Here is a 23,636-nt window from a genome sequence, read left to right as displayed (position 1 = left end):
TGGAAAAATAATTAGTACAGTTTTTTATAGAATTTCAAGTGAACAACTAACTATTAATGTCAGACTGTATCATGTCCAAGGCTGTCAGCTGGATATATACCAGGTCAGCTGATAGCTTTCTCACTTCACCAGTATCAAAAACTTTCTCTCCTTGATCAGCTGCAAGGTTAGCTGCTGTAGCAGCCTAGAGCCTTTATTTGGTGGCCGAACCTATTATACGAGTATTCTGCCACAAGCATGGCCATGCATTTAACGAGGTTCCACATCCCTTTCTCTACAAAAGCGTATTTGGCAGTAAGAAGAAAATATACAGGTTATTTTATAACACTGTTGTTTTTCAATAATTTATTGACATTCTGCTTCATATTGAAGCAAAGATATACAAACACTAAATTTGCACTTCTAGTGCAATAACGATGTTTTGTAAGTGAGCATTTTATCACAATGTGATTTTTTTCTGTACAAGAATTTTAAAAATGACAGGAGAAATGCTTTATTGTAATATTTTATTAATTAATTTATATAGAAATAAGATTAATATTAATTGTTATAATTAAAATTGTATGATTATTTATATATTTTCAAAATGTATTTATTCTGCATTACATTACATAATTATTTGTTTTTAAGAGTTGAAAAATCTTTTACTATTCGAAAATAAACCAGTAAGATGTACTGATTAATCACTAAAAATGTTGTAGTTATAAGAAAAACTCTAATACTTAAACTTTTGTTGCTTAATCATACCATTAACATTTTATAATAAATTACAGTAATTAAGAGAGCTTTAAAATAGTGAATTACAGAAATATTTACTTAGTTAAAGTAATAATCTACATTATTTGTAGGCACACATTTTGTAATTAAAAATATATTTTATTTAATTAATTAAAAAAAAGAATTAATTCATTTCAAAAAGGTTTTATTTTAAAATGTAAACAGAATTCACAGTATATTGATATAAAATTAATTAAACTTATCAATATAATAACATCAGTTATTAAATATTTACAAATCTTATATAGCTAAAGTATGTGTCATCTTGAAACAACCAAAATATATAAACCTTTTTTAGTGCATTTGGTATGAGAGTAAAATATGAACCTGAAAAGTATGACAGTTAAAATATGGCGTTGTTTGGGTTACGTTCATTAAAAAATTAATATTAGCGTGATGAATCCAATTTCTAATGGTAATTTGAACAATTAATTATTTGTTCACTAACAAATATGTCGGTACTTTTATTGCCAAGCAAACACAGCAAGCGATGATTGCAGCCAAGATACCACATCATGTGATTGTACAGCGAGCACCAACACAGACAGCGTCAGCTGTGTAACTAACGTGAGCTGTTGTAGTTACAGATGGATGCCAGCCTGGTAGTAACCCTGGATAACCTTTACCCTGCCCTCATCCAGTGCTTTGCTGTTATCATATGTGGGTGAGTGACCACCTATTTGTTCTTGATAAGTGTGACTCTGTTTCTAGAATAATTTTATATTTTTAATGAAATATTGTTTGTGTCATATAAATCCTACTAATTAAGTAAAATCTGTGTATTTTCTCCCATATAAAAAAATTAATATGGTAATAAAAAGCATTGAATTTTCATTCTCAGTGGAGGCGTTTGTTTTAGAAAATGGCAAAAGTGGGTTTTTCTAACATGTCTTCCCATATCAATATGGGAATATTGGTGTATTTTAAGAATAACTTGATGAACTGTCAAATATATTTTACATGTTTTAAACTGGAGTTTTTAGGTAAAATAACCAAAAATAAATGGCTCTAATGGCTTTCTATAAATTGTTTATAATTCACTGCTGAACGTACATAAAATACCATACTAAAGTTTTGCATTAAAATGATGAAAGATTGTTCTACATTTAAAACAAGATATGATGGTAAAATTTAGCATGTTCATTTAACTTGTCTTCCTTCAAACTAGCAGGATAGTTTTCCAGATGGGTTCCCAAGTCTGATGAGATATTTACAAGTTACCAGTGTTCATGTGACAACGATTTTTAACATTGAATTTCACTCCATTATTTTTTCTTTTTTACTATATGGTCTATAGATTTAATTCTAAAGATAAATGATAGGTATTGATATTAAATATTAACACTTTGAGTGCCAAGAGCCAATCAGATTGGCCTGTTGGTATTTTTGGAAATTTCTGAGGGCCAACTAGGTCGGCATTTCAAATATTTATTATTATTTATTAGTGTGTACTAAATGTTGAAACGTGGCATTGTACCTACTTTCATTTTATATATAATAAATAAAAAAATAGGTTATTTGTCTTGATTTGATACACCTGGTAAAAACTGTTTGCCAAATATGAGAGATAACTTGTGTACGAGTGGAATTTTCAACAGTTTACACAATATATGAGAAAAATCAGAACAAAGTATCAAAGATACTTAATATTTTAAATTTGGTAAGTTATACTTGTTTTTATTTACACAGGAAACAATACAAATGGTTCATATAAATGTATTAAGATCATAAAGTTACAATGTGTATGTACTGTATAAAAATGTAAAATTTAGACTTTTTAATATTTTTTATTTAAAAGTTCAGCAGATTTCATTATTTAAATAAATATAAAAGTTGTAGCTTAGTTTTCTCCCTACAAAATAAAATACAAATTATTCTTTTGTGTGTGTTTTTTTTAAAGTTGTGAATTATTTCATAGAATACTACACAAATACCAAATAAAAAATTCAATACCAAGTTATACAGATAGTTACTTTTTTGAAACTTGTTATTTTGTTCCTATGTGTGTAAGGAACAAGAAAAATGATGCATACAAATACATTTAAATCATAAAATAATAATATTTCTAATTAAAAATTTAAAAAGTAAGTATTTTTTTGTAATTTTGTATATTTAAAAATGTTAACAGGTTTAATATCATTCAAATAAATATTAAAAGTTATAGCCTACTATAAAAGTTATAAATTATTTAGCGGAACACTATACAAATACCAAAAGAGTGTTGGCACTGAGAGAGTTGACCTGTTAAAAATGCTTAGCTCTGACAGCCTTACCTCATCAAAAGCACTTGGCACTCAAAGGGTTAAAGAAATAAAATATTAATAATATTAAAACTAGTACTGTAAAATAGTAAAATATACTAGATGTGGTGGGACTTAAGTTATTTTGAGAAAGCTAAAGAGCTAAGAAAAAAAGTTTTGCTTTTTTTAAACAAAAAAATGTTCTATGGTGAGAGAAAAATATATTCACATATGTTTGTTTTAGAAGTGAATAAATTACATAAGTATTATTTATTTATTTACTATCAATAGGTGCCAGAATTTGTAATGAAATAAATTTTGAAGTACAGTTTAGTTAATGTATAGTGAAAGATACAGGAAAAAGGAAACAGTCTAATCATTACTGATTAATATGTGGTAATATATCAGTCATTGATACAGATAACCACATAAATAAAAACAACTATAATGATTGTTTATATGATTTTGCCTGCATCTGGAGAGTTACTAGCTGTCTGTTATAACAATGTTTTAGATATTTATATAACATCTGAATAAATAAATCACAAATAATGTTTCATTTTCTTCAAAAAAGTTAAAATAGAACAACTTGAAATGGTATGTATTATATGGAAGTATGTAAGTAAGTGTTCTAATTTCACAACAGAATTTTACTTCCACAAATCATAAAATAATCACCTTCATTAGTTGATCCTTATCTCTGTGGTTTGAAATTTTATCTCTGGAGCTCATTAGCTTAACAACTTTAGGAGTAAGGAAATTCCTACGAGTCATTGTTTTCTAGTACTCATGTAAAATACACCACTCTTCTATTTGAATAACGTGAATTTTTTGTAGTCGGTCATTTATGTTTTAAACAAATTTGTCTACAACTATAAAAATTAAATTCTATTATAGAGTAAACCATTATCAAAAACAATCTCCACATGAACATATATTTCATATATTAGGTTATTTCATTGTTCAAAATTGTTAAAATTTTTATTTTCCGTGTTGACAAAAACATTTTTATAATGACAAATGTCAAAGAAAAGTACAATGTATAGACTTTGATTTATACTAGTTACACAAAGTATAGCCTATGTGATTATGTGGATTAAGCGTATTCCATCATCAATGTTAGTAAAAATAGAATATTGTATTTTTTAAAGCTATGAAAAGGTAATGTAGATAGTAAAAGGAAAAATAAAATGATCATGGGGAAAATCACAGTCTGATATCACTTTAGTACTGGTCAACAAACTAAAGATGCTGAATAAATAACCATCATAGATGGGGTAAAGTTTTTGTTCAAAATGTATAATTTTGATGTTCATCGGGCAGCTTAATGGCTGGCTGTAGTGAAAAAGGTTTTTACACAAGAACAATGTTAAACCTACTTTTACGGCTCTACTGTTCATTCTGGTAATATGAGAGATTAATTAATATTGACACAAAACTTTTGTTTTTTTTTGTGAAGAGTATATTTTTTGAATATTCAAAGGAAAAAATGAGATAGAATTTTTTTCTGAATAAGCTATAAAAATATTTTAAAAAACTATAGAGTTTGAATGTTTATTAATTATATCTTTAAAATGAGACTTATACCATGATTCCATGGCTTAAAATAAGGTCCTAAAGGTCCATGAGGTTTAACATTGCTCTAATTAAGCTGCAATCAAGATGGCCACCAGTACATCTGAACACGTTCTTGACAACAGTGTTTTTTCCGGAGCTTTTTTATTTACCGTTGAATTTTTCGATAATAATGGCTATAATTTCATTAAAGTTTTTCAATTTTTTTCCGTGTACCCCAAGGGGTACCTAAATAAATTAATTTACCTTAAAAATTAAGCAATTGTGCACCTAACGAGGTACATGATAGATTGAGGTAGGTATTTATTTAAGCGTGGGATCAAATTTAACAAACCAGTAAGGTAGGCAAAAAATAAAAACACAATAATGAAATGCATAGCAACATGTACCCCATTGGGCGCATGACGCACTTTACAAAAACCCAGTGTGTATTCAATTGGGTACTCGATAGCAGCAAGTGAAAGATCGCGTGTACCCAATGGGTTGCACTTCGTTGTGAACGTGTTAAAGAAGTATATTGTCCCAATATTATGTGGCAGTAATGCCCAGTACGGTGTGACTCTGATAAGACATTTACTTAGTGTCTATTTGATCACAGTTACTGCTGCATCCATTAGTTACTATTTTATTCAGTGCAGATTTCCTGATTGTCATAAAAACAATGGTATCATAAATATACAGTGTAAGTTAAAAGTATGGATGAACTCTGTTTAGTATTTGGTGGATAAAGATGGAGGGATAGAATTCGGGACACTGGCGCTGCCATTTTGTACTGGGTTGAGATAGAAAGCTCTAGTTTCCATTGTTCTTCTTCTTTTATAAAGACCTTTCAATTATGATGTCACTTAATGTCTTTACATTTAAAGATTTTCAGCCGCCCTCCCTAAAATCCCAGAGTTGTAACAATGACTAAAAAGTTCACTTCTATTTCCTAGAAAGGTGTCCCGAGTTCCATCCCTCCATTTTTATCCATCATAAACTAAACAGAGGTATCCATACTTTTCTCACACTGTATATTGATGCCAATGTTAATATTTTATAATTTTTAAATACAGTTTGACATGATTGTCTACTCCATAGTCTCATGAACATGTGCACATGTTGCTTTTGTAGAGCAAAACTCTATGTAAATGAGTTTTTAATAGGACTCCAAAATACTCATGTACTACTAATTCTCTCAATAAGTTCTGGTCTGTAAAAACCTCAATGTGAGCTGTGTAGTGATTAGTTACTAAACATTCTACAAAGTCTGAATTTTATTCCTTTATTCATTTTAAAGATATAATTATTTTCCTGAAAACAAACAGTCAGACAGACGGTTAAACAAGCAAAATAGGACTATACTTTTTATGACATTTCTTACTTATTTTGACCTACAAAATTACAAAATTATAAAGTACAGTGTTTAGTGAGGAAATGGTAAATATGGCAATATGGTGCTCTGGCATCTCACATTAAATATCAAAACAGCTTGTGGAAGGAAATATGATCTTTTGACTGATTGTTTATGTTGTCAGGTATGTTGCGGGCAGGATTGGACTGGTCACGGAGGAGCAGTCGTCAGGTCTCAACACGTTTGTCGGCACGTTCAGTCTCCCCTCACTCATTTTCCTGTCACTGGCCTCACTCAATCTGTCAGATGTCAACTGGTACTTTCTGTTGGCAATACTGGTCTCCAAGGCTCTGGTGTTCCTCTCTGTAGTCCTAGTCACACTGCTCGTGTCTCGACCGTTCAGTGCTGCTCGAGCTGGTCTCTATGCCATATTTTGCACTCAGAGCAATGACTTTGCCATCGGTTTTCCTATAGGTAGGTCTGGTTTAGTGTCTCAGAAGCTTAATACATTAACACATTAATCAATTTATTTATTGCTAAAAACACTTAACCTTAGCACAAGTATATAATAACTTATAATAAATATATCTAAGTTAAAACGGTTAAAAACTTCAAGTACTAATATCACTATGGCCCATGTAGCCATTTTTAGAGTAAAAATATTGGATTTCTAGCCACTTTTCTAGAGTAAATTAAAATTTTCATAACATAACATACCATACTTTTTCTGATAAATTTATGAAAAGTTTTATTCTTAAAAACACATGACTGTTTTTAGTTTTATTTAATCTAATTGATGTAGCACAGATAGTTTTTTGTGTTTAGTGTCAGTGTATGTTTTGTCATTTATAAAGCTGTCAACATTTTTTTCAACTTTGAGTAAAAGACAATCATTAATTATGCAAAGTCATAATTTGAAATTCTTTAAATATTGCTAAGCTAGATGCTTGATTATACGCATTCTTTTTAACTCTCAATGACTTTTGCAAAATAAATCTTTTTTTGAACTTGCATAATTTCCCCAATACCTTACTGTAAATGAGAATAGAAAAGCGCATAATATGCTGTTGTCAACATTTCTTGACTGATTTACATTCAAACACATAAACCAGTATTTAAAACTTTTATTTTTGTGAGGCCTTTCAATAGCAAGGCTATCTTCGTCAGACACAGCTCCATCTTTAACATATTTCTTGACTGACACAGTTTTTTTAGTTTACTTAATACATAAATAACTCTGGATAATATTGTGCATAGGTAACTAACATGACAGTCCCAGCTTAATTTATTGCCTACATTTATTTGTAATAACTCAACAAACTCATTACTGGTGTATACAGATATTTTTTTAGAGAAAAGTAATGGATTCATTTGTACTGCGATTGACAACCAAACCGTTTCCATTAAACCATTCTACAGCTAGACTCATAAACTATTATTCTTATAATTTTAAATTTATTATGTTTTTATTTGAATTTAAGAGTTGTATCATCTGTATACAATACTACTATGAGTGACATTGAAAATAAAGTTATCTACTGCAAAACCAAAAAGGCTTCAGGACGGAATCCTGTGGAAATAATATGACATCAATTTCTATATAATAGGTTCTTTATTTCTTAAACCATAACCTGTACAGCTTTCTTGACAATAATGATTATGCAGTCAAATGTCTTACTTAAATCTATCAATGTTGCAGGTGATAATAACTTGTAATTTGTCTTATGATGGAATTTTCGTGAGATTTTTTGACCTTGAGAATTCAAAACTAACATAATCCAAAAATTTATATATATATACTTGTTTGTGTGTATTTATATACAGGATTATGCAATATAATGTGAGCTTGTGAACACAATAACTTCCCAAGTTTAAAAATACCCAGACTATATATATATATATATATATATATATATATATATATATATATATATATATATATATATAAGCTTTTGAATGGGGAGTGGTTTCGGCTTGTAGGTTATGTTCGGTGAACTTATGCAGAGATTTTCGATTAATGTTAGTGGACAATTGCAATAGGTTGATTTTTACTTACAAATACTAAAAAACTCAGAAAAGAATACTTACACTAGTTTATTAATGAACAAAAATTATTAACATTGCCATTTCAGAAATGACCTTATTCCGCAAATCAGAATTAATAGAGCAACAGCTTCATAAATATGATGTTTATAGAACACTGATGTGCCTTGAATAGTCTTTAAGTTCAATAAATGGGAGTTTTTCTGCATGAATATTTTATTTGATATAGTTTATAATTTTAGGAATTATTACCTTGGTAAATACTCGTAATATTTGGTAAATTTCAGGTTTATCTATTGTGTAAATAATGTTTAAAGTAATTGTTTTAAAATCGTTCAAGTATATAGCTTGTTACAATAGTTACCACAGCTTTATATTGTAGTTTTTAATTCAACAAATGTGTAACATTAGAATTATCATGGTATATTCTTTTCAGTCATGAATCAGTAATTGATAACCTCGACAATCTATTCTTCAGAGCCATATAATGTGTATTGCTTTCAATGTTTAAAATGTTGTATAGATTTTACTTATTGATTCCAATAGATATGAAACAATTAGTTAAGACAGCAATATCTGCCTAAATTAGATCTCAAACTTTGCAAGGTTATCAAGTTAGCAGTTAACCCTGACTTACTTATCAGTCTCTTGATAAATTTGGTATTTTATTGCAGTACTTAATCCAAAGAAATTAACATTTTCTATACATTTTTGTTTTACTTATTCTATTTGTAGGTGCCTGCAAGTTTGTTACCAAGTCATGTCTATTTTGCTTTTGTTTAATATTCAATTTTATCTCTGTATTTTTTGCCCTCGTATATTATGGATAAGACCGATCAATTCCAAAGTAGTGTCACTAAAAAAAACTTATCCCATAGCTGGTAAATTGAACTGTACCTCCAACAATTCAATTTACCAGCTAACCTGTAGGTTTTGTCCCAAGGGCTATATTGGGCAAACCTCAAATTCTTTGCGGGTAAGAATGACCGGTCACCGTTTTTCTATCAATCATAAAGACGACAAAAAACCAGTAGCCTTACACGCTATTCACCATAACAAAAGCTTTGAGGATTGTTACAAACTCAAAGCTGTAAGCAAAATTACTCCTTGTGAAAACAGCTCTAGAAATTATTTAAATTTAAGGAATAATGAATTGGCACACCAACTTATATTAAAATCAAAACAACCATATGGACTAAACCTTCGCTAAATTATTGTTTTCCACTTGAATAATTAGATTGTGATACAAATTTACCTAAATTCAAAATTATATTATATAATATATTATATTATATTATGTTATTATTGTTAAATTAACAACTAATCAAAACTTGTTTACATGTCAAAATTGTATTTACATTTAGAATGTTTATTATCAGGTGTTTCTTCTTTTGTTTGTTTATTTTATTCTGTGTCTATTAAGTGTACTTGAAAAAGTTGTTAATTACAACGAAATATTGTACAAAATAATTGTAGTTTTCTTTTGAACTGCTTTAAGAGACTATATATATATATATATATATATATATATATATATATATATATATATATATATATATATGAATTTAATGTTAAATTACATTCTCAATGTATTGAATACAAGGTAGAAGCACACCACATCACATGTTGCAAGCTTCACTGAGGCTGCATGCAAAATTTCAGATCTATAGTTCATTACATTCTAGAGATCTCCTGCGGATAAGTATACAGATTGACAATGATTCAGAGAAGGACTTTTATACTTCTCTGGTCGACAAAAAGAAGTTGTATCAGCTTACTGAATGAGAGACTTCAGCCAAGTTCCATGGTTGGTCATGCAAAATCATAGAACTCATTCTTGTATATTTAGAAATGGTTTTGGCTTCTTGGTATATTTCCGGAGTGTGCAAAAAGCCATTCAGGCTTAAGTTAATGGCAATAGGTTGGCAATAAGAGATGGTAATTTATTATTATCACACAATTTTGGAGAATCTATTTCATGGTATTAGCTAATCAATGTTTCATTTTCCTGGTCATTTCATTAATGGTTAATTACCTATTCACAGAAAGTTGACTTGAGAATGAAACAAGACTTGAGAGGATATTGATATTGATTTATAATACACTCATTATCACATTTGATTTAATTACTAACCTTGTTGTAAGCATAATTTTGCAATTTAAACACTACTCAGAAAATTCATATAAAGTAAATAACAGTAAGTATATTATATGGAATGTTTTGTAAAATATATTCTGATTGTTTAAACTTTAAATGATAGGAATAATTTTAGTTATTAGGGAGAACATCATTCTGATACAATCAAATAAATTCAGTCAATGATAATTATGTATGTATTAATTTAGAATATTAAAAAAAATGTGTGTTATATAATATGTATTTTCCTGTATACAATTTTAATATACAATAATTATAATTTTCATGTATATATTAATAATAATGTCAATGTGTAATATTTTGTGTGTTTTACACAATTATTCAGGTACTCACTCACATTTATAATATAAGGCTGTATATGAATAAAATATTGTTTAGTTGAATAGAATTGAACTGCCTCAAGAAAGAAATTATTAGAATGTTTTGAAAACTAAAAAAGAAATTTAAAATTCTAGAACTACAGACCAATAGCTTTTTTACATACAGTATCTAAAATTTATGAGAAAGCCATGCATATTCAACTCATTCAATATTTAGAAAATATAGAATATTGACGTGAATATATAATGATAGCCAGCATGGTTTCTGCCGAGGAAGGTCCGTCTTGACTGCCGCAATTGGTTTAATTGAATCTGTAATAGACTTGTTAAACAAACATGAAAAAATTATTGGCATTTTCTTATATTTTACAGAAGTATTTTATTCTGTATGTAATACTTAATTTTGTCAAAACTGTATAAATTGGAAATAGAAGATGTATCCTAAAAATTGATCAAATCCTATCTATTTTTTGAATAGATGTATTGAGCTATTAAAAAAATTACTTTCAAATAGTATTGAAGTGACAAGTTACAATAATAAAACGTTCAAACAACATCATCACTCATCATTAACTAATACCATGCATGGAATTCCCAAGGGATCAATCCTAAGGCCACTGTCATTTGCCTGTTATCTAACAGACATCCCAGTATTTAATGAGTTAATAAGTTCTCCCTTTGTGCAGATGACACAACAGGGAAACGGTCAGTGGGAATTTAATATACCCATACAATTATTTTATGAAAATCCATTTGCTAATAAATGAAGAAAAAAACTAATATCATAGTCTTTAAAACACACCATTCTAAAGAAATTGTTTACCCACTAATTTCTTTCAACAAACACATGATTACAGAAAGCAATGCAACTAAATTCTTAGGGCTAATAATTGATCAGAACATGAATTGGAATAGTCATGTTAAAAAATTGTGTTAAAAGTATCTTCAATACTATAGGTTTGAAGAAAAATGCAATGATTTTTACGCTTTAAAATGTATTTAGTTTGAATATATTCACTCTATTATGGCATTTGGTATCTCCTTATTTTGTGCCACTTCTTTTAATAATTTAAATTCCATTTTAAGGGCTCAGAAAGAGCCATCAGCATTAACTTGAACCACACAACTCGGTTAAGAAGCGCTTTATATCATTACATGTAATCACTATTTATGGCATGTATAAATATATATATATATATATATATATATATATATATATATAAAATTATAGTGAATTAAAAAAAAAGTCAAAAGCTTAAAATTATTAGGAGATTTATATAATTATAATACCAGATGCCACAGTGAACTGGCTTTGCCTGCCCCTGAAAATTTATCGCAAACAATCATTCTGGATCTAAATTTTTTATCTCTTCCACAAAATATTAAACCAGACCATGGCATAAATACTTTTCATGGGACATTCAAAGATTTAGTCAATAAGGTACAAGACCTTATGAGAAGTTTCCTAAAGTTAAATGTTAACTATAGATGTATGATGCTATTCTATTTAACTGTGTTACAAAATGACTAAAAATTTTTTAATTTAATGGAATTGAACAAATAATCGAGTTATCCTGTCTGTCCATAGTCTTGGCTCTGTACAAGACGACACACCCAGACTACGTAAACTACCTCTACCTCCTAGCCCCAGTGTCTTTGGCGATACTCAACCCATTTGGTTTTGTGTTGATGGAGGTAAGTGTATAATATTTACAACTCCGTACAAGACACCACACCCAGACTATGTCAACTACCTCTACCTCCTAGCCCCAGTGTCTTTAGCGATATTCAACACATTTGGTTTTGTGCTGATGGAGGTGAGTGTATAATATTTATAACTCTGTACAAGGCGACACACCCAAACTACGTCAAGTACCTCTATCTCCTAGCCCCAGTGTCTTTAGCGATACTCAACACATTTGGTTTTGTGCTGATGGAGGTGAGTGTATAATATTTATAACTCTGTACAAGGCGACACACCCAGACTACGTCAAGTACCTCTATCTCCTAGCCCCAGTGTCTTTAGCGATACTCAACCCATTTGGTTTTGTGCTGATGGAGGTGAAGTGTATAATATTTATAACTCTGTACAAGGCGACACACCCAGACTACGTCAAGTACCTCTATCTCCTAGCCCCAGTGTCTTTAGCGATACTCAACACATTTGGTTTTGTGCTGATGGAGGTGAGTGTATAATATTTACAACTCTGTACAAGGCGACACACCCAGACTACGTCAATTACCTCTATCTCCTAGCCCCAGTGTCTTTAACGATACTCAACACATTTGGTTTTGTGCTGATGGAGGTGAGTGTATAATATTTACAACTCCGTACAAAACGACCACACCCAGACTACGTCAACTACCTCTATCTCCTAGCCCCAGTGTCTTTAGCGATACTCAACACATTTGGTTTTGTGCTGATGGAGGTGAGTGTATAATATTTACAACTCCGTACAAGACACCACACCCAGACTACGTCAACTACCTCTATCTCCTAGCCCCAGTGTCTGGCGATACTCAACCTATTTGGCTTTGTTTTGATGGAGGTGAGTGTGTAACATTTACAACTCCGATTCTTTAGTAAACATTGTAATATAATTGTTTACAATAATTTGGTTTATATTCATATCTCTATTTAATATTCAATGAGCTGGCTGTATAGACGATGATGTACAATCAGATGATTGCTCCCCATTGGCCGAGACAATTTAATATACTCCTGTAATACCTGATATCATGTGACATGGCCTGAGTGATCTGCACAGCGTTGCATCGCTACCCTAGCTAGCATTTATTCGAAAATGTGACTGTGTGGAGTGGTTGTCTCTCTCTCTCTCTCTCTCTCTCTCTCTCTCTCGCGTTTCTTTCCAAAATTTGAATCTGAGTAGGATGCATCTCTTGTTCTTTTGTGCCATGTTCCAGGTGTCTCTTACAACTCCCTAATTGTTCTTTCCCTTTAAATACTATGTGATTTTTACTCACACAAGGTTTGGACATTCCCTTGAAACGTCTTAGATTTTGTAGAGTTTGTCTTTTGGCTTGGACAGATGTGGGTTCCCATATAGATACTTGTCCTCCCTCTCCCCATCCCCCTGATGTCAGGGACTCTTGGTGTGAGCTGTATTTGTACTCTTGCCTATGATTTCACCTCCTAGTCTATCTGGACCTGTGGGAGCCTTTTTGGAGTATACCAGAAGACTACTTCTGTGAGTGGCATCATTCCTCTATTCAACCCCTTTTCTCTCTAACATTCATGCCCTTCCCTACCACTTTGTTTAATAATACTCCTATAATTAATTAGTTTAAATAGTATTCATGGCCCTCAGAACCGTATTCTTTAATCTCAAATTGATAACCATCTTCCAAGACTGAATGTACTCTTTATTTTATTTTCTAGCCTGTCATATACATCAGTGACTTTGTCTTACTTCTGTATGAGGCCATAGAAATTTGGGATTCTTAATTAGTTGATGACACAAAGGCAATGATTCTATTTTAGGCAGTGATGTGATTATTAGATCACAGATGGTAGGAGATAGCAATATCAACAGTTTTTCAACTTCTTTTGTTCTAAAAGTGTTTTGGTTTTTAAAACAATTAAAAATATAACATCAGATATCTTTAGGTTTATTGCCAGTCAGTGGTATGATTAATAATAAGGTAACATAAATTACAACACTAAAAATCACTATTGTTTGTGGTGTCAGGTGAGCCGAAATCGTGCAGGCGAGAATGAACAAAGCAAATGGACTACAGTCGCCAATGTTGCACGTAACATTGCTACCAACCCGATAGTCTTCATGACCACCCTTGGCATGTTGGCCAACGTGCTCTTCAACCACACTCTACCTCCTGCCATGGAGGATGTTCTAAACGTAAGTTCAATTACTTCTAGAAATGTACGGAAACTGTTCATTAAAACGTTTATCTGCTGCATTATGTAATCGTTATGTGATAATAAAATTCTGATTCTTTTAAAGCACTTTCTACAAATTTTCTTGTAAACATTTGCTAATAACATCTGTACACATACGTACAAGTGACAAAAAGCAACTAATAAAGTTTCACTTAAAATTCATTGAACAAATGTCTTTTAAAAATTCACGGTTGAATGACTGACACATTGGAAGCTTAGATGCAGGGCAAAGCAATTTTACTTTATAACGAGTTGGTGATAATGGAAAGTTAACATTTCCTGCAGATTAGAAGTGATAACCTCTTAATGAAGTCGAGCCATTGCCTCATAACTTTTGCTCTTCTTGTAATTAGTGTGTTAATTTGTTTCTTAATAGCTTTTGATTAATATATTGAATGAAGTGTAATGAATTTTGTGTAGTGCTTAGAATTCGTAGACAGGTCATACCTAAAATTAAATAGATTTGAGATAAGTTACAATAAGAAATCAGTTCCAACAACTAGAAAAGAAGTAATCCATTTTATACCAAATATTTACATTTGGCCCATACAGCTCAACAAGATCAATAATGATGAAAGATGATTTAAAATTTTTGTGGCAATAATACTGCATCCGTGAAACAATGCATTTTTATTAGTTGTTGCTTGCTTTGTACACATTATAATGAGCATTTTCTACAATCTTCTTAATTTGTTTAGTTTTGATCATTCACAGTAAAAGAATTAAAAATCATCTGCAACATGCGCATAGGAAACAGAATGACACAACCGTGTTATTCCTAACACATCCTGTATGTGCAGCTGTTTTCATGAGTATATGATCTCCTATGCACAAACATTCTGTCTCCACATATGTATGTTCATGTAAGAGACAAGTGTGTGTATTTGAAGAACAAACAACAGGTGTGCACAAGAAACAGATGATTAAATTAACAGTTTTACTTATCTTTTCCCTTTTTTTTTACATTCTGCTTAACTCTCTTAGGGCAATTGGGCTATTTATAGCCCACAAAGTTAATTGTCAAATTTTGTACTCTTATAGAAAATAAAGTAAGAAACTTAAAAATCTGTTCGTGCAGTAAAATTATTTTTGTTCTTATAGTAAACTAACGGTAAACAAAATATGAAAATTAAATTAAAAAATATTGTATAGTTAATTGAATTACTATTATGTTATAGACATTTTATAGTGAATAATAGGATTTAAAAAATTATACTTACACCTTTTTAATACTATACTTATAATGTATTTATTACTTATAATAATTTTCCCTCCCCTTAAATATTTTTACCTTCCACTTCTTCAGTACACCCTTCAGAAAAAACAAAGTAGTCACTTTGAAAGTTAAAAATTTCAAACACTTTTGCCGTCTTAAAAGGGTTAAAATAAAAATATATATTGATGTAGAATATGGAAGTCAAGATTAAAGAGGCTAAATTAGGCTAAAACGATAACCAAGCACTCTGTATGTACATAAACACCACAGATTACTGCAGTGTAACGAAAAGCCAGTTTACTGACCTCTACTATAGAGTTGACCATGTTGAAATTTCTTAATTTTGAATCACCTTGGTGTGAAGATGCTATGAGGGCTATTCCAAAAGTAACCGTTGATTGCCTACAGCGCTGGTATTAGTGCTCACTCTTACACACTGGCGCACACGACAGGTCAATCACCATCTGGCTGTGAAAATTAAAAGGCTGTACAAGCGTTTTTTTTATTTTATGTAGCCTTGCAAAATGTGTGCCGCAGTTGAGTTTTCTGCCAAATGCGAAGTGCATGCTGTAACAAAATTAGTGGCAGCTATTCGTAGGGACTTTGTGCCGTTTATGGGCCAAACGTTATGGGTCAAGGAAGTAACGAGCTCCTCATGCAGCGGATAAATGGGGTAATCGCAACCGGCGGAGAGAAAGAGTGGGGGCAGAGCCAAGCAGAACCGATAAATCCTGAAAATTCGTCGACTGGTCAGAGCCAAGCAGTGCCGACAAACCCTGAACATGCGGCTGATAGCGACCTCAGTTCGGAACGGTTCTGATTTCTATTATCTATTACGAATTAATGAGTCGTTTTATATCCAAACATATCTGCAAAACATAGAAATTATATCGAATTAATTATATTAATATTGAACTTTCTTTATGTCTGTTTGTTGGATATATCGAGAATGAAAAATAAGCTATAGACTTGAAATTGTGCATGCAACTTCGACCAAGCCTGATATGTGTCATGTGTCGTCTGGCGTACGCAATTATAATGCTGACCTGATCTATAGTACATGGCAATTATCAAATAATTTCTAACTAATAGTAATGTAACCTAAAAATTATATTTATTTGATTAAGGCAGTTGGAAAATGCAATGAACCAAATATAATGTTACAAAACAATTTTATTGGTATACATTTTAATACAAAAGATGCAATTAAAAAACTCAACTTAATTGTTGATTTTGTATTTTGGAGACCCTGAAGATCATTATTTAACTACTATGCTAAGAACACAAGTCTCGAATCTTTTGAAAAGTTTAAATGATTGCAAGCATGAATGCTTACAATCACATTTGAGTGACTAAGAAAATTAAAAAAAGTACAATTAAATTGAGAATTCACTTGTAAACAATCAAATTTCTAAATTTTGAGAGTAGGGCTCTTTTTAATCCTCCTGGATGTTTAATCCACCCTCGAATGTTTTCTAGCAACGCCACTGAATGTAACGAGGTTATTTTGTTACATTAGACTTCCTTACGTCTTTTTGGGTCTTTCGATACTCCGTTGTATTAGTTTATTTGTATGTAGACAAGATTAATTGCCTGTCATTAATTACGTTGTAAAATCAAGGTTTAATGAAATAAATGTAATTGCGCTGCATTCTGCAGCATCCAGCTTTGAAAATGTAATATATATGTATGTTGTACCAAATTACTGAAAGGTGTTTAACTCAGAGTAGAAGCTAAAAACACAGTGGTAAATTTTAAGAGGTTTGTCAGATTTAAATTGCCTGCAATTTAATTGTGCTGCTTCCTGCAACATCCAGCTTTGAAAATGTAATTTAAATATACGTATGCTGTACTAAACTACGGAAAGGGGTTTGAAAATACAGTGATATATTTTAATAGGTTTGCCAGGTACTGAAGTAAATTAAATTCAGAAGAGTACGGAGCGAGAACGCGCGGACTGCTCATTCCACTATTCCAATATCTGTAGTTGGCAGGAGCGGCCCCTCCATCCCCACTCTTTCTCTCCGCCGGTTGCAATCACCCCATTTAGCCGCTGCATGAGGAGCTCTTAAGGAAGTATACTTGATTGGGTTTGTTTGTTTAAAAGTACAGAAACAACTAAGAATCCTCGACAAAGAAAGGTAGGCCTTTAGTGATGAGTGATAAACTTGTTAAAAATATGAATGAAACAGTTAAACAACCGAATCGATGTTTCACAATCTCTGAGTTTACAAATAATTTCCACTAATCTCTATAAACTTGCCAAAGTGGCTTGGCTCTAAGCGTTTCAATGACGACAATGAACTCAAGGACGCTGACACTGACTGGTTAAAGGCTTAGGCGGTAGTTTTTTTTAAAGAAGCATATCTAAATTAGGCAAAAGATATCATGTCATTACATTTCTTATATAAAAAATGAAATATGTATTTTTCAAATAAAATATGTTTATTTGATTGTGTTTTTATAAATAACCAAACAGCAGTTGCTTTTGGAAAAGCTCTCTATATATATTATATATATATATATATATATATATATATATATATATATATATATATATATATATATATATATATATAATATACCTGAGCACTGGCTGTATGGCTGAACTCCAGTATAAGCTTTTTTGTTTACATAAAAATAAACAAAAAAGCTTATACTGGGGTTCAGCCGTACAGCCAGTGCTCAGGTATATTTATTACAGATAATAAATATTTTTAAGGCTAATTTAACACTTAAATCAATAAAAATAGTTGTAGATGCATTTTCATCTTAATGTTCAATAATTTAAGCCCCAAAGCAAAAAAGCACGTTACCCTGTCACCACAAACCAAAAAATCTACATACTTTTCTTTCTCGAAATACATTAAATATGATTTTTTGTTCTGGAATTGTTTGTTTGAATTTCAATTCTTGGGTGATGTGAAATGTTGCCATTCCATGTTTCTTTGATTTCATGTGCTTTGTTACCTTGTTAATTGCACTGTATGCATGCACCAATCCCAACCGCAGCACTGTGGTGGAGAAATTTCAAAATGATACCTAAATATCAGGCTTTGTAATAAATAATAATAATAAATCATAATGAATATTGTTTAAAATATGATGTGACGTGCACAGGTGTTCGGGTCTGCCTTCACAGGCACTGCTCTGTTCTTACTAGGACTAAGAATGGTCGGCAAGGTGCAGAAGCTTCATGGCTTTGCGCTTTTGGTGCCTGGAATACTCATTGCTGTCAAATTGTAAGTCCATGTAGATATATTCTTCTCAATGTGAATATTTGATTTAATGTTTTATGATCTTAACCCTTAGTGTGCTAAATATTTATTATTACCTGACTGGACAGGACTAATATGGTATAGGTAGTCAGCTTACAGTGTTTAAATAGTGATTGTTTGATTATAAATTGATCATGATTCATGACTGTCTACACTGTAAAGAGCAATGAAGACAGTAATATATATATATATATATATATATATATATATAAAACACCACCAAGTGAGAGATCCGGGTTCGGGTCCCGGCGGAGCAAGTACTTTTTGTGACTTAATGTTTATTGAAATTGAATTAGGCTATTGCCACTTATAAAAATGTAATAAACGTAAAGTCATTTTACAGGTATTTAGTCTTCCGATCATAAGTTAGTTTGGTTATTTTAACACATATGTGAAAGAAACAACCAAATAAAAAGTAATTGAATTGTAAAAAGTAAGAGCTCTGCGGTGTAGTTTTAGCACACTCACCTGGCAAGTGAGAGATCTGGGTTCGAGTCGTGGCGGAGCAAGTACTTTTTGTGATTTAATGTTTATTGAAATTATATATCAGTAAAGTGAAAAATCATCAAAAGAACTAGTGGTCACAAATTGACTAAAACATGTGTGTTTATACAGTTAAAACAAATTTTTATGTGCATTTGATTCAGTAGTGCTAGAATTTATTTTATAAATTAATGTCTGTAATGAATTGTATATAATGTACATTTTTACATAAAATTTGATATGTGTTCTACATTTGCTTTATCAGGTTGGCACTTCCATTGGTTACCAGGGAAGTGGTAAGCCTGATCCTTCAGTTTAGCCAGCACAATAGTACAGAAGTCCAAGATCTGAGTACTTATGGTTTTCTTTATGGAACGTTTCCCTCGGCCCCTAGCGTATTCGTTTACGCTACAAGCTATTCTATGGATGTAGATTTGGTGAGTTCAAATGAAGAATTTATAAATAATACAGCTATCTATATATATAAAAATGAATGTTTGTGTGTTTGTCCTTTATGGAATCGTAAACTTTTGACCGATCATTACGAAAATTTGTATGTATATGTATTTTTCCACGAAGAAGGTTTCTATGCTATGTCTATTGATGTAACTCGCCTCCAGGTGGCGTTGCCAAAGATAATAGTTTTCAAAGCGCCTGCACATTATAAACTGCAATTACGAGACAGTTACGAATATTTAATAGCCAAACACTATTTGAAGGCGCTAAGTTATGATGTATATTTGTCTTGAAGATAAATTTCTGGTTGAACTTAAAGCTTGAGTGTTAGACCACTTTATAATAAAACACATGTACGTGTACAATGGCTATAAACATATACAGATTTTCTTGATCGTGGCAACAAAGCAAACTCTACATCGGCGTTGGAAATATAATTTACTTGAGCCAGAAGTGCACATACACGGGTAACGCTTACGAAAAGCGTGCGAATCCGTGAGAAACAGCTAGTTATAAATAAATGTGGCAAAAATTAATGTCTTGTACAACTGTACAATCCTCCTGACAAATATTGAAGTAGGCCTATATTAAAGTGATTGCTATTTAATTGTATTTAAACAGACAGCTTATTTGTATTTGTAAGTATACATGTTAGACATGACAATTAGTTCTTTCAGCACTTAAGGAGCATGTTAATATTAGTTTTCATTTCTGGAATTTGGTTTGGTTTTTGCCACAGAAATTTAAGTGACGTAATATATTTAGGTATATTTTTCATAAATGATTGTCAATTTTAACAGTACAGCTATAAAACAGTAAATAGAAAAATAACCAATTGTAAAAACATGTTAATAAATACAATGTTGGTGATGATAAAAACAAGTAAAAACCCAATAATAATTCATATGTATTAATATTTATTTTTTGAAAAATAGTTAGAATGAGAATACAAGATTGACAAAGTTCACAAAAAAAGAAGAAAAATGTGTGTAAGAGCTGTTTACTTTACCACAAGTATTTCTGCTGAAGTTGATGTATTTAAAAGTGTATCAATAGAAAATTATGTATATCTTAAATATTACATTCTGTAGTGGTTCATCGAATATAAATATCAAGTAATCAACTGCCTATAGCTAATCAGTTAAGATAGTCATTTCAAGTAACCATAAATCTTTTCCTTGAAACGTCCACTGTTATACATGTATTGCAACAATGTAACAAATGTTTATGTCTAGAAGCAGTCCTAAAGCATTCCTACATTCTCCTTCTTTGATTCAAATATAACGAAAATTCCAGGTTGCTATACCATTATTTGTTTAATATATCTCAGCTATGGCAATACCATAACTAAGCGAAATGAGCTATACCAAACACAATAACATAAAGAATTAGAGTGATAAATAAGTTCAATTGTTGTCATTTTCCATATAAATGTTAAACAACCAAACAGATAAAATATGAATTCTAATTTAAAAGTTTCATAGTAACAATATGTGTTACACAGCACACTGGCAGTTCTTGAGTGTAGGAGATTTAATAAACTGTACTAGCGATAATAATTCCATTTGTAGACCTGTATAGAAACAGGGATAGGCTCAGGGATCATTCTTGCAATTGTGGACTGGGTATCCAAATAACCTCATGAGATTATTTACAATGTTAAACAATGAGATTGTAATTAAATGTACTGTAAACACATTTCGTGTAGGAACCACAGAAAACTACATTTAGATAATTTTAATCTAGAACTAAAGATATAGTAATTGGTTTAAGCCAATGGATATGGTTTTGTAAAGGAAATTCTGTTTGTCTTCCAACAGTGCTAGTATATGGAACTTTTTAAATCCAAATAAAAACATATCCTAGCTATGTAGTGATATTATGATATAAAATGCCAGCAAAGATTGATTCACTAAAATTATGAGATCTATTGAAATTCGAATTCGGTAGGCAAACATGCTAACCTAACTGTTCTCATATTTTTTGATTCAATAATTTTGGATTCGTATTTTTCCTTCTCATTGTAGTGAACAAACTAACATGTGGTTGGTAAAATAGCATACCTCTTAAACAGATTTTTATATCCATTATATGTGTATGAACACCAATGGAAAAACTTAAAGAAAAACATTTTATGGACAAAAACTGCCCTGGATTTTTGAGTCCCGGCAAAGCAATTACATTTTCTATAATTAAAATTAATATTAAAAGTCATTTGTTGAGTATTTTAGAGCTTCTGATACAAAGTTAGTTTCTATATGTAAAACACTTGTTAAGTATATTATCAAATACAATTAAAACTTATATATGAAGCTAAATCAGATATCAAGACTTTTGTTTGTGTTTTGATTTAATGATTTTCTGACCCGTGGAAAATCCAGGTTTGGGTTTCAGAGATCAAGTACTTTTTGAAAAACTTTAGAAAAATTAAATTAGGCTTTTAAAGAAATTTAATTTAAAGTACATTCCTGTCAGCCATTGTCATATTTGCTTAAGCCAAGATGGTGATAGCCTCCAAACTGGACCCCAAACAGTTCATGTTTATATGTATTTGATATGTTGACAGATAGCATGTGCGATGGTGGCTTGTACATTCCTGTCAGCCCCTCTCATGTTCGCCTCAGCCAAGATGGTGATAGCCTCCAACCTGGACCCCAAACAGTTCATGAAGACTCTGAACCTGTTTGAGTTCGACATCAGTATCGCTGCAGTACTGGCTGCTGTAAGTCCACCTGTGTCTAGCATGTCCTTGCCCATCTTCTCTGTCATCTACCTCTCCCTCGCTAGGGTTGTCTGCTTGTGTCAGGCCCTACTGTACTTGTGGCTAGCCATTATATTGACTTATTGTCTCACTGTGATATTGCTCCCAACTGTCATATTCGTTTATTGTTTTTTGTCCTTCCTCTTTGTCTACAGTTTGTGTAGAAAGCCTTGATTTGTGATAAGAAACTTGTTGAGTACCTGATTGAACTTGTGATACATTCTTTCATTTGATTCTGTGTATTGTTACGGTTTTGTTCCTTTGTTTTTTATAGTGATAGTGAAGAGTTGTGCCTTATGTAGCCGTAAGTTAAGTTGTTGATCAAATAATACAATTATTACGCTTTTGCATGATTCCATTTTTTACATAACCCTTACTCATTTACTAATTCTAATTTTAGAGAAATAAAGGCATGTTATGCAGTCTAGCATGTAGTATTTATGGTTTTGAATGCTTTATTAATCAGAGCATGAGCTTTTTAAGCTACATTCTATTCTAATGCCAGCACCTAATAAAATTATAGTGAATTCATGGTTAATCATTACCTAATCAAACTTATTCATTAGTTTCATTATTTTATTTAAGTATTTTAACAACCAAAAAAGACGAGGAAAAAATTTACTGCTTTATATACAAGGGAACACCAAAAAGTTCCTGGAATAGCTCTAGCACAAAACAACAACTTCAAAATCTGTTATTAAATTAGAACAGAAAGAGCCAGGTCAGCGATCCAGGAGGCACTGAAATGGCGATGGGATGCGCTGCCGACACCTAGCAGCAAAAGTTTGTTCTACAAAAGTCCCGCCCACATAAAAACTATTCTGGGAACCTTTGGGTATCCCCTTGTAAGACAATTAAAAATGACTGTATGAAATGTTCACTGAGTACATGTATTTTGCCCATATTTCAGATTAAGGAAGCTTTATATAATTATGCATGTTTTTCACTTTTAATACTGTTCCTTTAGTCCAGTTTTGCTATCTTAAGTCTAATAATTTTGAAAATTTTGCATTTTTAATACTGAGAATTGTGCATTAAATATTTTGTGTTTATTGTGTTTTTTTTAAAGCAATAAAG

At 31.2% G+C, this 23,636-nt stretch overlaps 1 protein-coding gene across 3 annotated transcripts in view; it reads left to right on the top strand.

Moving 5' to 3' along the window:
• LOC124362015 (integral membrane protein GPR155) overlaps nucleotides 1-23,636 on the top strand; it is an 83,172-nt gene that overhangs the window by 25,885 nt on the left and 33,651 nt on the right. For 2 of the 3 annotated variants that reach the window (XR_006922411.1, XM_046816155.1), the window contains exons 2-8: nucleotides 1,359-1,441; nucleotides 6,110-6,399; nucleotides 12,035-12,141; nucleotides 14,157-14,324; nucleotides 18,702-18,823; nucleotides 19,608-19,779; nucleotides 22,365-22,520. Coding sequence is in view for 2 of the 3 variants with exons in the window: in XM_046816155.1 (XP_046672111.1) it covers nucleotides 1,365-1,441; nucleotides 6,110-6,399; nucleotides 12,035-12,141; nucleotides 14,157-14,324; nucleotides 18,702-18,823; nucleotides 19,608-19,779; nucleotides 22,365-22,520 (1,092 nt within the window). In the remaining variant the exon portion in view is untranslated. The remainder of the gene's footprint in view (nucleotides 1-1,358; nucleotides 1,442-6,109; nucleotides 6,400-12,034; nucleotides 12,142-14,156; nucleotides 14,325-18,701; nucleotides 18,824-19,607; nucleotides 19,780-22,364; nucleotides 22,521-23,636) is intronic. The other variant, XM_046816156.1, reaches the window with a different exon arrangement.

This window comes from Homalodisca vitripennis, chromosome 5 (assembly GCF_021130785.1).
Source record: "Homalodisca vitripennis isolate AUS2020 chromosome 5, UT_GWSS_2.1, whole genome shotgun sequence".
NCBI lineage: Eukaryota > Metazoa > Arthropoda > Insecta > Hemiptera > Cicadellidae > Homalodisca > Homalodisca vitripennis.
This window is presented reverse-complemented; position numbering and strand designations above follow the sequence as displayed.